General features: G+C 33.3%; 1 protein-coding gene across 8 annotated transcripts in view; it reads right to left on the minus strand.

Moving 5' to 3' along the window:
- Positions 1–7,808: 7,808 nt before the first annotated feature.
- CDH12 (cadherin 12) overlaps positions 7,809–15,353 on the minus strand; it is a 1,003,710-nt gene continuing 996,165 nt past the window's right edge. For all 8 annotated transcript variants that reach the window (XM_032415438.1, XM_032415433.1, XM_032415430.1 and 5 more), the window contains 2 exons: positions 13,758–14,009; positions 7,809–10,769 (listed from right to left, as the gene is read on the minus strand). In XM_032415438.1, coding sequence (XP_032271329.1) covers positions 10,270–10,769; positions 13,758–14,009 — 752 coding nt within the window. In that variant the 3' untranslated portion in view covers positions 7,809–10,269. The remainder of the gene's footprint in view (positions 10,770–13,757; positions 14,010–15,353) is intronic.

Raw genomic sequence — 15,353 nt, forward strand, 5'->3', positions numbered from 1 at the left:
AAGAATTAAAAACAATGAAAAATTTGGACCAAAAAAAAAAAAAAAAAAAAACCTGATTAAATACCCTAACAAAAAAGACATGTAGTTGGCATGGCCTATAATGATATAGAGATGCTAAACATACTTTGTCATTAGGAAATGTGAATTTGAAAGAAATGAGGTACTACTGTATCGAATTGCTAAAATCTAAATTAAGCCAGTGTTGGTAAGAATGAATAGCTGTGAAGCTGTCATTCATTGCTGAGGGAAATGCAAAATGACTCTTTGGAAAACACTGGCAGTTTCTTTCAAAGGAAAACAGTTTTACCATGCAATCCAACAATTGAACTCCTGTTTACCCAAGTGATTTGAAAAGTTATGTTCATAGAAACACCTGTACACAAATATTTATAGCAGCTTTATTCATAATTGCAAAAGACTTGAGGCGGCCAAAATGTCCCTCGATAGGTAAATGATAAACTGTGGTACAAGCATACAATGGAACGATATTCAGAGATAAAAGGAAATGAGCTATTATTTATATATACCACACAAAGACATGGTATATATTAATTTCGTATTACTAAGTGAAAAACTCAGTGTGAAAAGGCTATGCACTGTATGATTACATTTATATGATAGTCTGGAAAAGGCAAAACTATAAAGACAGTATGCATTGCAGTGGTTTCCAGGAGTCAGGGAGGGAGCTCTTTAAGAATTTTGAAGTACAGGGGATTTTTTTTTTTAATTTGTGAAACTAATTTATATGGGACTGTAATGGTGAATACAAAATGCCACGTATTTGTCAAAATCTATAGAACTTTACAACAAAAAGAGTAAACATTAATGTATGAAAAATTTAAAAATATTTTTTAGAAGGTTAGAGGATCCAAAGTTTGAATGAAAACTGACAAAATAATCTGCTTAACAATTGGAACAACCTTACTGAAGGGGATGGGGGTGAAAAGACTAGGAGCGAAGTCATTTTGGAAATGGGTAGGGTCTGCAAGACTAAAGGTAAAACAACTCTGATAATGTTGTTTTGCATGAGAGTATGGGTTATCAATTCTGACATACTATACATATGTATTGGAATTGAACAGTTAAGTAAATAAATAGCAAAGGTTGGAAAGTAGGTTTTTCAGTGCTGGAATAAGAAGTTACATATAAGTGAGAGAGAGTGGGCTATATATAATGATTATATATGAAAGACATGAAAACAGACAAACTAAGCTTAACTCTACAGATATTGCAGAAAGGTGAAAGCAAGTTATCACTGGGGTTTTTCAATTATGAAGTGAGTAGTTACTTAAAGAGAGCATGGTAGAAAGAGAAACCAGGATTCCGGTTGTTAAATAGTCAGTTGTAAGTGGTGGAGGTGGGACAAAGAAGTATACCATATACCATGGGTAAAGGGCTGGAGTGTGCATATGATAATTATATATTATATGTAATATATAATCATTATATATAATGGTGTATTTATATAAAATGAACAGTTTTAGCTTAATAAAGGTACAGACAGTTAGATATAGAGGTATCTATCTCCCTACCTACCTATCTACCTACGCACACACACTGGTTGTTATACACATGTATCCCCTTGTTCTGTCATCTGAGAGGACTTAGAAACACAAAGACCTCAGTAGCAAGGAGCAACTTAACGTCCAGATCTTTTTCTGTAATATAATTTTCCAACAAAAGCAAAAAAGGTTTTCAGAGAAGAGGCAGATTCTATATCTAGGGTTAGAAATATGCAAGATGAGCCTGAAGCTGGTAGTGGCAAGAAGTCAGAAAGTTTTCAAGATATACAAACAAACCAAAACAAAAACTAAGCAGTAATGAGGATATATTAATGGCACAGGCACTGACTGAAATAGTTTTATAAATAAAGAGGTATGGGATTATGAACCACAGTATCAAATACAGTTACGCATTCCTAGTCAAATAAGTAAATGAAGGATAGACAAATCTCCCATGAAGAAAAACTCCAAATATTTTATGTTGATAATTTGCCCTCAAAGGGTGGAGCATAACCTGACAGTTCCTTAATTGTGGAATGCATAGAGTGACCTTCTTCCAAGGAGTACAATATGGGATTTGAAAAAAAACGAATAATTTACAGTGAAGAAATTGACAAAATACCTCAGACAGATGATTGAGTTTACATCAACACTAATAAATCATTTTGATAGTGCGTTCCTTTGATATGATGTGATGAGAGTGGCACTTTACCTCTGTGGTCTTCCTCTCAAAAACCCATATAACTAGTCCAACCTTGAGGGTAAAAAATCAGACGAATACCGATTGAGGGATATTCTATAGAATATCTGACCAATAATTCTTAAGACTATCAAGGTTATTAAAACCAAACAAAAAGTCTGAGAATCTATTATAGCCATGAAAAACCTGAAGAAACTGATAACTACATGTAATGTGCTATCAAGTATGGGATCCCTGAGGGGAAAAGTACAGTAGGGAGCGCTTGGGTGGCCCAGTCATTAAGCTGGCTCTGGCTGGTGTGAGGTACATGGGAACTTTCTGTACTGCCTTAGTAATTTTAAAAGTTTATTTTTTAAAAAGGTTATTTCAATAGTAAAATAGGGATATAATGAAAGTGTCTATCAGCAAGAGTTTAACAGAACTCAAAATAAGGATCATGAATATCCCAGAAGAAATAGATCAATACAACAAATTATTTTATATATGTAATTTATGTAATATATAAAAATGATTATTAATATAATATCATTATATATAATGTATTAAACATGTTGTATTTTATTTTTTTCTCATTTTTATTATGTTATGTTAATCACCATACATTACATCATTAGTTTTTGAAAAATACAATATTTTAAGTATTTAAATTAAGTATATTTTAAAATAAAATACAACATATATGATATACATAATACGTATATAAAATACAACATATATAATATATATATATATAGTATTATAACAACAGACAAACTAAGCTCTGAAAGAGGAAGATTTAGACTGGGATCTGATGAATTTGAAGCCAATGGATGGACTAGGTGTATGTGTTCAGAAAGTAGCAAATATATGCAAGTAAAACTCTTTCATATTGTTAAAAGAGAAAATGTATAAATACAGATTTAAGGATTATTTGAATATTATTTATACAGAGGAGAATCACTATTATAATGAGATCTCCAAATGTCAATGACATGGAAAAGACATGAAAAAAAAAAAAAAAAAGAAGTGAAAACAGATGGGAGAACTATGTGGGATTACTTATATAAATTGTGTGAGGGGTATAGGAAGAAATAAAATATTAAAGAAAAAATGGGTGAACTGAGAGGTAGAAACAGAAATTGGAAGATGAGATATGAAGGTGTGCTTAACTCTACAGATATTGCAGAAAGGTGAAAGCAAGTATCACTGGGGTTTTTCAATTAGGAAGCGAGTAGTTATTTAAAGAGAGCATGGTAGAAAGAGAAACCAGTATTCAGGTTGTTAAATGGTCAGTTATAAGTGACCTGCCATGGAGGTGGGAGAAAGAAGCATACCATATACCATGGGTAGAGGGCTGGAGTGTGCATATGATAATGGTGTTAAGGTCCTGGCCCCACCATGTATTAAATGTGTCTAGATAGTCAAGTTACTTTACATATCTAAGCTTATTTTACACTCATGTAAAATAAAGATAAAAATAACTCCTAAAGTTACTGTGAGCATTAAATATTTGTAGCATATATTTGTAGAGTATATGTTCGGTGATTAGCAGCACTTTCTGTTATCGTTATCACTTTTTCTTTCATTTTCCAAGTGCTTTTATTTATTTTTTATCACATTTTTTAAAATGTTGACACAGCAGAAGAGGTGAAAGGGTGGACTGATAATTCTCAGTTAATTTCCATGACAACTTTTTGGAATTTTCAATCATGAAAAATACCATATTCACTGGAAAATGGACTGGGAGAGACATAAGTAAATTGCGTTTAGAAATTGGAAATTTAAGTGATAATAAGGGCCAAGGTATACAAGGATGAAAAAAAGGAAAAAAAGACATAATTGGATTGAAAAGTTTGGAAAAGTTAAGGCTGTACATGGATCATTAATGTGGATGTTTATAAAGAGGTCCACATTGATATAACTTTAAATACATTACTTCTCAGTAAGAAATATCAATATTTTCAATTGTATAATATTTTTACTGTACTGTAGGATAGTAGTGTGTCTTAAAACCCTGGTTCTTGAGTAAGATATTGATATGTGAATCAACGATGTTCAGGTTCTTTCTTCTTTATAATAAGGAAGTACAATGATATGTTGTAATACGGCCCAGAATACCCAAGGGTTTGCGCTAATTGCATTCATCAATGAAATATTACATGTAACAGTGTAAGAGTTGGAGAAAGAGTAGAAAGAACCCCAAAATAGAAGTCAAGATTAGATTTACTTAAACTTCACAATTTAAGAGCTTTGCCACCCATTAGGTTACTAACTCTTGGTTTTGCACAAGTTGTTTGGATATTCTTACCTTCTATTTCTTTAAAGTGAAGTTAAAAAATACAATTAAATTCCTATTAAAGTTCTTTTGAGAAATTTAGTGAATATGACTGTTATGAAAATCCATTACACTAAGAAATATAAGGGACTTGAATAAAGGAATTAAATGACATCTAAACTTACTGCAAATTGGAATTATTAACCATCTAATTACATATATATATTTGTGTGTATATGTGTGTGTATATGTGCATGCGTACATATATAAACTAAATTCATCTGCCTTATAATAATGGATATAAGAAAAAAATACCAGTTTTCTTTTCAAATTTTGGGTCATTATGATTGATTACATTTATATATGTAAGTTCCTTTCATGCTGATACAAAGTTATAATGATTACATAACCTAATGATAAGGGAATATATATATTTATAAATAATATGTATATATTATTTCTCTATAGAGATACAAATATCATTTCTCTATAGAAAAATATTTCTAAATTATACATATGTGCATGTGTATTTATTTGTGTGTGTTTGTATGTCTGCATCCCCACAACAAAAGAGAAATGGCATATTGCTTATTAGCAGGCCAGCATTTTGGGTAAACTATTAGAAGGCTAATGGAATGGTGATGAATGAAACTAGGTATAAAATTGCAGACTAGAGAACCAGTGTTGCAGCACAGTAGAGAACTTGTCTTCTCATCATAGTCCTGGAATGTGTTAGGACTAGGACATATCAAATATGGCAGAGAACTAGAATGAGATATGAATCAAAATATAATTAACTAAAAGGAATGTCTATATCACTCTTTCCCCTACTCTATTTGATACATCCATTTCAGAGGGGAAAAAAAAAAGTTATTTAAAAGGGCTAAAATTAACATTATCACAGTGAGTAAAGAAACAAACTATCTAAAAATAAGAGCAGAATAACAAGAAGGTGACAGAACAGAACAACACAACATGACTAAGATCCTGAAATCAGAAAAAATATCACTGGAAAGTTTATCAATAGAACTGGAAGACAAAAAAAAACAAAAGAACTGGAAAACAGAGATGAAAAGGTAATCATGAAAACTGGATAAAATATAAGATAGTGATGTTTAAAAGATAATGCAATTAATTCTTAAACCCAGGACATCAAACCAACTATTAAAAATCACACGAAGAGTGAATGGGAAAACACAGGGTTGGAACCCATCAGAGAATAAATACAAAAAATCTCCCAGAACTGAAGAATCTGAGGCTCCATCTTGAAAGGACACCTGGGTGTATAGTCTTAAGAATGATAAAAGACTCATCTTGATACATTAGTGTGAAATTTCATAACACAAAAGATAAGAAGAAGTCTGAATATCATCATGAAAAATTCATATCACATAAAAGGAAGGAATGATACATTCATCCCTTTATTTCATCAGCTGGGTTGGATGACGGAGTATGATAGAAAACACCTCCAAAATATTAAAAAAAAAAAAATCCAAATGAGAATTGTGTAGCTCACTAAACTATGAATTAGGGGAGGAGGAAGAGAAGTTTTCAAACATGGGGTCATAAAATTATCTCCTTCCCACTCCTTTTTTTCTTAGGAAGCAGACTGATGTTGTTACTGACATCTTAGTAACTCTTTTCACACCTAGTCATAGTTTGGGGCCCACTTCAAATATAACTGCATTTTTATACCTGCTTTTAAAAATTCCCATTTTAATACATTAGTCACTAAAACTTTTCCAAGGATTTCTATAATATCCTCCTCTTAAAGATAAGGAATGACAGACACACCCTTCTAATCTTTTCTTCCCATCACTTGTTTTTCCTCTTTGGCTCAGGATCTTTCTCTTTCTATGCATTCTACCATTGTTTTGCTGAGAATTTTGACAATTATGACTTAAGAAATATTTGCCTGGGTCTCCATATGTGGTACATGGTGAGCCAATGCATAATTAGTCTAATCCATAGTTCAAAGATGTTTCATTTTATCTTGAAGATCTCTATGATTCTCACAATTTTATGTAATCAATATGCAAATGATTTAATAGACTTCATGTAATTGTAGCTAGAACTTAAGCATCAAGATATTACAGAAGAAACTTAGATAACACCAAGGGCAACAAATTAATTTTCCAAAGAGAATAGACCATGGAGGCAAAGGTCCTTGCCCCATAGTACATTTCCAGTTAGTGATAGAATGTGCTACAAAAGCAATTTTAAATTATTTTTAGTATATTACACTGTTTCACTCTTATGTATTGATCTAATACTTTTTTGAGCACAAATGTTGCATTTAATATATTTATATATATTACATACATATGTTACATATAATATGTGCATATATATTTCTGTAAAGGTAAATCTGTAACATAATCAAGAAGTGTTGTATGATCTGTAACATAATTAAGAAGTGTTGTATGATTGTTATTAATAACCAAAATTCCCCATGTAAATTCTAAGCCTTTTTAAATATTGTTTAATTCCTGAATGAAGGCCAGGGACTGTTTATTAAAAATTTAAAAAAATTTAAAAAGATTTAAAAATTTAAAAAATTGAAAAAGATTTTGTAAGTATTGAATAGTCTAAAAGATAACCCATAATAATTCTAATTTATGAGCACTGAGAGACCTCTTTTCACCATATCACTCCTCTGATTTCCTACTGTCCCTGAAATTATTTCCATTTGAAGTTATTTCTTTTCACATTTCTTTGTTCATTTGTTGTAAATTATACACACACACACACACACACACACACATATATATATATATATATATATATATATATATTTTAATTTGCTGTTAACATCTGTGTGGCTGTTAGGGGCTGAATTGGGTCCCCCTAAAATTGATATTTTGAAGTCCTAATCACCAGTACCTCATAATATGCCTGTGTTTAAAGATAGGGCATTCAATGGGGCGCCTGGGTGGCTCAGTTGGTTAAGCGACTGCCTTTGGCTCAGGTCATGATCCTGGAGTCCCGAGATCGAGTCCCGCATCGGGCTCCCTGCTCAGCGGGGAGTCTGCTTCTCCCTCTGACCCTACCCCGTCTCATGCTCTCTCTCTCTATCTCATTCTCTCTCTCAAATAAATAAATAAAATCTTAAAAAAAAAAAAAAAAAAAAGATAGGGCATTCAAGAGTAAATTAAGTTAAAAAGAGGTCATGTGAGTGGGCTCAGTATGACTGGTGCCTTTAGAAGAAGAGGAATTAGCACAGAGGGAAGACCATATGAAGACACAGAAAATGGCCAAGCCAAGGAGAAAGAAAATTTACAAGCCAAGGAGAGAGGGCTTTAGAAGAAACCAACTCTTCTGACACCTTGATCTTGGACTTCTAGCTTCCAGAACCACAAGGGAAATAAATTTCTGTTGTTTAAGCCACCCAGTCTGTGGTACTTTGTCATGGCAGCTTTAACAACCTATTGCAGTGGTGTAGCAAAAATAAAAGATAGAAGTATAGAACAAAAGCTTATTAGTTTGGTAAAAGCAAGACTCACCAATTTCACCTTTTTGCTTAGCATCTCAGTCATGGGGTTTGCAATGACCTGCCCTTCCCAAGTTTTCTTTTTACCATCATCGCTTCCTATATATGACTACATGCAGAGCAGTTAGACCAAGGTACAAAATGCAGTAGCTCCTGAGAAGAACCATGTTGTCAGCTGGAAGTGATCTTGCATATTAACCTTCTTCAAGGGGTCATACGTCACTGCATAGTAAATCGTGTTGCTAGGACAAACGCAGAAGTTGCCTTCACTTTTTTTTTCCAGTATGGTTATGACATTGCCAGGTTTTTAAAAATTACATAAATATTTCACAAAGCATATTATGCTGCGAATTATTACACTACATGAATGTTCTAATGCAGTTCCCAGAGATGAGACACAAGTAAAATCTGGGTACTGAGAGGAAGGTCAGTAATTGTTCCTGTTAGGGGAAACAAGGAAAGTGTGCAACTCTGTGGCACCAAAACAGGGATGTGAACTGCAAATGCAAACAGCCAAATTGCCACCTCATAATTATCACTTACACATATTTGAAGTAAGCCTTAATAATGAATAGGACTGACTATAATTTGCCTATACTATCCATATTTCTACCCATTTTTCCCATGTGTGAATTCTTTTGCAATTTTGCAAATATAAATATATTCATAAATATTTCATAAATACAGCTAGGTATTGACCACATTTTCAGGATGGATCTTTTAAGCAACCTTTATTTTTTCCTATAGATAGTCTCAATAGTTCAGTAGTCATTTGTATAATTATATTATTAAGAAAATATATTATCACTTCATAGTTATCTGTTTCATTAAGTGCATTTCTAGATAGTGTACAGTTCACTGGAGAGTAAAGTATATGAGTGTAGTTTACTTGTAGGCTTATAAAATCGAACAGTTCTCAGAAATCTGCATCAAATTAAAAAGTAAAATTTATTTACAGAGCACAGGAGTTGTATGGAATCATTTATAGTTGAATTATTGTAGATGATCACATGAAGCAGCAACTGTGAGATCTAATGTAATAATAATGCTTACAAAGTTGAAGTCCATGTTAATTCAATAAATAAATCAACTGCCCGATTTTGCATTTGTGTTTATTTTAGTAATTAGTAACTGGTTTGATTTTTCTGAAATCCCTGATTTTTCATTTGTTTAGGAATATATAATAAATATTTTTAGAGATGTTATAAATCCATCCTGTATTATTTGATATGCATTTTATTGTCTTAGTTGACAAAAAAATCGCTAGTTTATAAGAAACTCTGAGAAGCTATGTAATGAATTTTCCCATGTTTAAATTAATGGCACTTTTTTCCTTAAAAAATTTCATAGAAACACAACTTAAAAATTTTATCTGTGACTGAGAACTTTCATAATCTGATGATTTGTTAAAACCAACTTTCCACACACCAGCACAGTATGAAGACAAAACCAATATTTATTTTAGTGTGGAGTTTCAGCCCTGAGGCCTCTCTTTATCAAGAGGGAATTTTTTTTTTAATTTCCTTTTTTTAATTTTTTTTTTTTTTTTTTGGAAACAAAGGAACATTTTACTGAACACCTTTAATGTGAACTAATGTTAAGGTCAAACATTGCTTTTAAAATTCAGTACTTACATAATGAATTTCATATTATCGCATTTATGTCAATTTTCTGAAAGGGTAGGAAAAACAAATGTGTTTTGGCATACAGTTTAAAAAAGGAAAAAAAAAAAAAAAACTTTGAATTATAAGAAGATGGAGTTCAGAAAGTATTCTCTTCCTCAGAAGGAATTAGAAGTCAGCATGATGCTATTGTTCCTTGACAAAGACAGTGTGTTTGATTTCTGTCCTCTGTGTCTGAGTCCTGCGATGCCATCACAGCAGAGTGTATGATACACCATTTTAAATGATAAGAGTTTCAAGAGGCACTTTAGTGGAATTAAGAAAAATCTAACACTCTTCCACCGTGATGCCACATAGCTATCTTCGTTCTATGTTGTCATGTCAGTAAATTGTATTTAATAGGCCTGAGCTTGTCTCAGTGTGTTTCCAAAATAACAAAACAAAATCAAGCAAGTACACATAATAGGATTTATCTTGTGTCGGCAGAATAAAACAAAACTGACAATATGATAAATACGGCAACTTGCTAGAAACCAGATAATCAAAGGATTGTGTCCTATAAAGCCTGGTGTGTGTGTGTGTGTGTGTGTGTGTGTGTGTGTGTGTGTGTGTGCGTGTGTGTGTGTGTGTCTGTGATTTCTATTTGTGTTTCTTTTTCTTAAATGTCTCATTTTGGTTGTGTCTTATCCTGCGCTTCCACCCTAAGTGACTTTATCAGGGTTGTAACTCTCTTCTTCACCAAATATATCTGCCAGGACTTTAAAGCGGGGTCCCCAGTCTGTCAGATAGTCGTAGTCCTGGTCCGCTTCTGTGGTGAGAGAGTCTATAGAGCTAAGGGAGTCTGCTACTGATCCATTTCCTTCATACGCATATGTTGCCAATGAGTCGTATGGTGGGGCAGTTGGGTCCACATCATTCTCCTGTAGCCTTTGATTAATGAAATCCCGTATGTCTGTATTATCTTCCACCGGTGGTCTCTGACGAGGTAAACAGAGAGAGTCTGGTTTTATATCCCTGCGAATTTTGTTATCTTCAATCACTTTCGGATTTCTCAGAGCACCAATGTCGAAAGCCTGGGTGTCCTCCTCCCCACCTCCTTCATCATCGTAATGGATAACGTTGTCTCGGATGTCTTCTTTAGAGGTCATTAGAGTGTCTTTCTTCTTCTGCCTTCGCAGAGCTATGTACAGCACAACTATGGCTAGAACAAGACAAAATTGCAAGTTGAGAATGTGTAGTTCACGTCTCCAAAAACTGATCAGGGCTTGCCCACATGTTATTTTCAAAGTAAACATATTATACAATAAGGATCATATCTATGTTTATGCACCTTCATTTTGAAATTGTAGCTAACAAATCTTAGCAAAATTATTCACAAAATCAAGCAATTACAGTCTTATATTTAATTTATATTATATCTTAATATTTTAGTATCAGTTAAAAAGTGTGTGTTACAAATTTTTTAAAAGAATGGTTGTTCTAAGCATATAGAGAGCTGTATAGTGTTGGTATAATAAAACTTGAATATTATAGCCCATAAATAACACATATTATTCATAGCTAGATTTCCCAGTTGCAACACTTACATTTCTAATGAAATAAATCCAAATCTTCACGTGACAATAACTTTTAGAAGCAATAAATTTTAAAAAGAGAAGGAAGAAAAGAAGGAAGGAAAGGAGAAAGGAAGGAAAGAAGAGTGTAGAATATAAGGGTTTTATAAATCATGTCAACCAAGACCTCTAATTATTTCAATTCTGTGTCCTGCCATGTTGAGATATTTTCCAAACCAAATGCTAGTGTTCAGTTTACGTTCATGAAGCATGATAAAATTTTGAAATAATTTATATACTCTCATAATGTAAATCTATTTTTGTTCCTAGTTGATGCACAGAAATCTGTTAAATTGAAAGCATTTATTTTGGGGTGCCTGGGTGGCTCAGTTAGTTAAGTGTCTACCTTCAGCTCAGGGCATGATCTGGGGGTCCTGAGATTGAGCCCCGTGTCAGGGTCCCTGTATAACAAGGAGCCTACTTCTCTCTCTCCCTTTGCTCCTCGCCCTCGCTCAAGTGTGAGTCCTTGCATGCGAGCGCTTGCGTGTTCTCTCACTATCTCTATCTCAAATAAATAAATAAAATCTTAAAAAAAAAAGAAAAGAAAAAAAAGAAAGGGTTTATTTCCTCTAGAAGTGAATGGGCACAGATTCAAATGATGAAGTCAGTGCTCAGTTTTGCTCATCATAAAAACCCCTCTCCTCCACAGAGGTGGTAACAGGTTGAAAGACAAAGTGTGTTTGATTTACTACAGCAGGGTCTGGAAAACTCTCATCATACGATTAGAAATTTGAGAAGATTGAGTGATGATGAAAGCTCATTTATTCCCTCTTCCTCCAAAATTAAAGTTTGACCAACTGGAAGGAGGGAGGAGATATAGGTAGAGCTTCTGTACAATAGGCCTTGAAGAAATGTTTAGCCCTCTGCACTCCTCCCAGCATTTATGGAAATCCAAAATCTAAAAAGACTGTCGCTCACCTAGAGAGTGAGTGAGAAACTGGAAGCCTCATAGAGATGCCTTGCATATAAAATGGCTTTGGAGCTGCTATGGCTGAGAAGGCACTTCTAACTGATGTACCTGAGGACCCCCTACAAGATACCTAGACCCCACAAGATGCTCTTGCTTTCCCTCCTCCCAGGAAAGCTATGAAAATGGCTAAGGAAAGATCTGAAGGAGTCTGAGATTGGTTAAGGAAGTCCAAGAATAGTTGGGTTTTAAGTACACCCCATGGCAGGACAAATAGGGCCACCATCCCCTGCTGTATCCTGGAAAGTTCACGTGCTAGAAGTGTGCAAGCGCACTGTGGACCCTCAGTGAGCATCTGGAGGAATGACTGACTGGGACTCAGGTGGCTCCTAGACAAGAGAGAAGCATTAAAAAGTAACACTGGATCTGAGGTTAAACAACTAATTGCTGGTGTTCAATTTCAGATGTGAGAATATTACTCTGAATTCTCCCTTCTACGGTTTATATCATCAGCACAGATGCCAGAGATAACTTATAAATCATAAGGATAGAAAGGAAACTTTTTTTTTCTGGATACCAAACTTACTTATGTGGAATTAATACCTATACCATTAAAATTGCACTAGAATTTCAATCTCCAAACTAACATGAGTTTCTGACTTGGAGAATGTTCTCCATAAACTATGATATAATGCCTTACTCGATGCCTTACAACCTAGTTTTTTGTTGTTGTTGTTATTTTCTATCTTAAGATAAAGGTATGCATCTACATTTGTGAAGCATATATAAACGGATTCCACAATGCCCAATTGTAATCTGTTGCCATTTGAATTTAAAGAAATGACTGGCAAAACAGAAAAGCTCTCTCTGGTTTTGTGAATCTGCTGGTGAATTAGTAAGTGAAGAGAGCCAGCTGAACAGAATTAATGGAAGAACGAAACCCCTAAAGTAGATTTATATTAATTCTTACAGAGATGTTACAGAATGTATTACCTCCGTCCTTTTTCTTTGCAGGGCTTCTAGATATTTCAGTGTGTTGTGTTCTAGGGGGAATGGTTAGAATTTTGATGTGAGATGTGAGAAAACTGGAATAAGAACTGCTTTCGGCTGGCATTTTAAACAAAAAAAAAAAAAAAAGAAAATTTAGGGGTGCTTTCACTTTCTCACTCTTTTCCTGTTCTTTCTCTTTTCTTCCTTTATTGAACTGGCATTTGAAAGCTACTGGTCATCTAGTATATTTTTAAAGATTTATATAATATCTTATTAGGGAACAACAATTACTGGAATGTAAAATGAATTTTTTAAAAAAACACTTAAAAAAAACCCACTGCTGTAAATGGGATATTTGTTACAGAAAATTTCACTGTGGCAAGTGCAACAAACTGTTATTAGTTAAAATCTCCAAGGGGTTGAACATAGTTTTGTGTTCTGATGCTATTTATTTATTCCAAATGGTATGTAGACATGAGATAGTAAGTAGAAATTTAACATTAATAAAAATATCACTCAATATAGATAATTTTCCTTCTATCCAGATGTGACATCTCATGAACGTCAAAACCTCAATGAAGAAAAACCTGATTTACATGGTAAATTGTGAAGAGAGAGGCACAGAGGAGAGAGAGAGATGGAGAGAGAGAGAGAATACGTGATTAATACTGAAACCAACCTAAGAGTATAACAATGCACAGTAGGATTGCAATCAAAGCCCCAGTGCTGAGTCCCACAGGTAGAAAAATTGCTTCCACGTTACAAGACAGGATGGTACCATCAGAGTCACATCTACAAACTCGAATAGTCATTGTGTTGGTGCTGCTCTGCACAGGATAGCTGCTGTCTTCTATTACAACAGGAAGGAAATACATCTCTTGCTGCCTGCGCCTGTATCCATTTCTTCGGGTTTCAATTCCAGCTGTGTTGTCTACAAAACACGACATTTGTGGTAAGAGAGTTACTAAAAGCTTCGCTTCAAATTTGAAAGTTGGTATCGGTTAAACAGTAGGAAGCTCTTCTTGCATCAGCAAAAATGCATCCATATTTTAATTCTTTCTTTTATTATTATGAAAGCTGCCAAATGTAATCAAAATAATCCTTAGGAAAAGAAGAAACGTTAATCTTGTCTGGTGTAAGAATTAAATTTTCAATTCAGAAAGAATATAAAACTGTTTATAAGACTAGAAGTATTTTGTGCTGACCCATTTGTGTGTGTGTCTGTTGACCCACTTTTTTTTTTTAACATTGAAATCTCATTGAGAAAAAAAATACATCTGTGGGTGTTTTCTTACATAATGGAAGAGCAGAGATTACAAAGCATGAGTCTGTAAAATATCTCACCTATGAACTTGTTCTTTAAAAGACAACAAAGATCAGTTTAGCATTTGATTTTTTTATTTTTCCCAGATCTATATCTATGATATATATGGTAAAAAAATATAAGTATACTTTAAACACATATATTTACATATGTATATATGTGTATATATATATCGTTCACTTTTGTACATGTATATGTGTATATGCATATATGTATATAATATCTTTTACTTTTGTACATTAGTATAAGAAAAATGGAAAATAAAGTGTGTTAAAAACGTCAAGATTCATTAAAAATTTTAAACATAATAAATTATAATAATCACTATTTTAATATAAGTACAAAAATAATTCATTTTAGTTCTGACAAAATCAACAATAGCAATATTTACTTAGAATGATTCAAAGCAATAAATATTTTAAATTTTATATAAATGCAATTAATACTGCTATTGAAAGTATTATTTTGCATGCATTTTTTCTTTACTTCTTTTATTCCTACACATAGAAGTGGGAATTTGGTTTTATTCATAACACCATTTCATTTTTTGTCTATTAAAGTAACTCCTAGAAATATTTTGCTATTTTATTTTATTTTAAGATTTTATTTATTTATTTGAGAGAGAGAATGAGATAGAGAGAGAGCATGAGAGGGGGGAGGGTCAGAGGGAGAAGCAGACTCCCTGCTGAGCAGAGAGCCTGATGTGGGACTCGATCTCGGGACTACAGGATCATGACCTGAGCTGAAGGCAGTCGCTTAACCAACTGAGCCACCCAGGCGCCCATTATATTTTGCTATTTTAAAAAACGTGTTAATATTTAATTATTATAGCCATATATGATATCCACTTTGGAATCAAGGAAACTAATTTTAAAAATATATATTACTCATTAAAATACAGGTATTTCAGAGAAATGTTACTATCTCAGTAAAATGCCATTCATCTCTTTG

This window comes from Phoca vitulina, unplaced genomic scaffold (assembly GCF_004348235.1).
Source record: "Phoca vitulina isolate PV1807 unplaced genomic scaffold, GSC_HSeal_1.0 scaffold17, whole genome shotgun sequence".
NCBI classification, from domain to species: domain Eukaryota; kingdom Metazoa; phylum Chordata; class Mammalia; order Carnivora; family Phocidae; genus Phoca; species Phoca vitulina.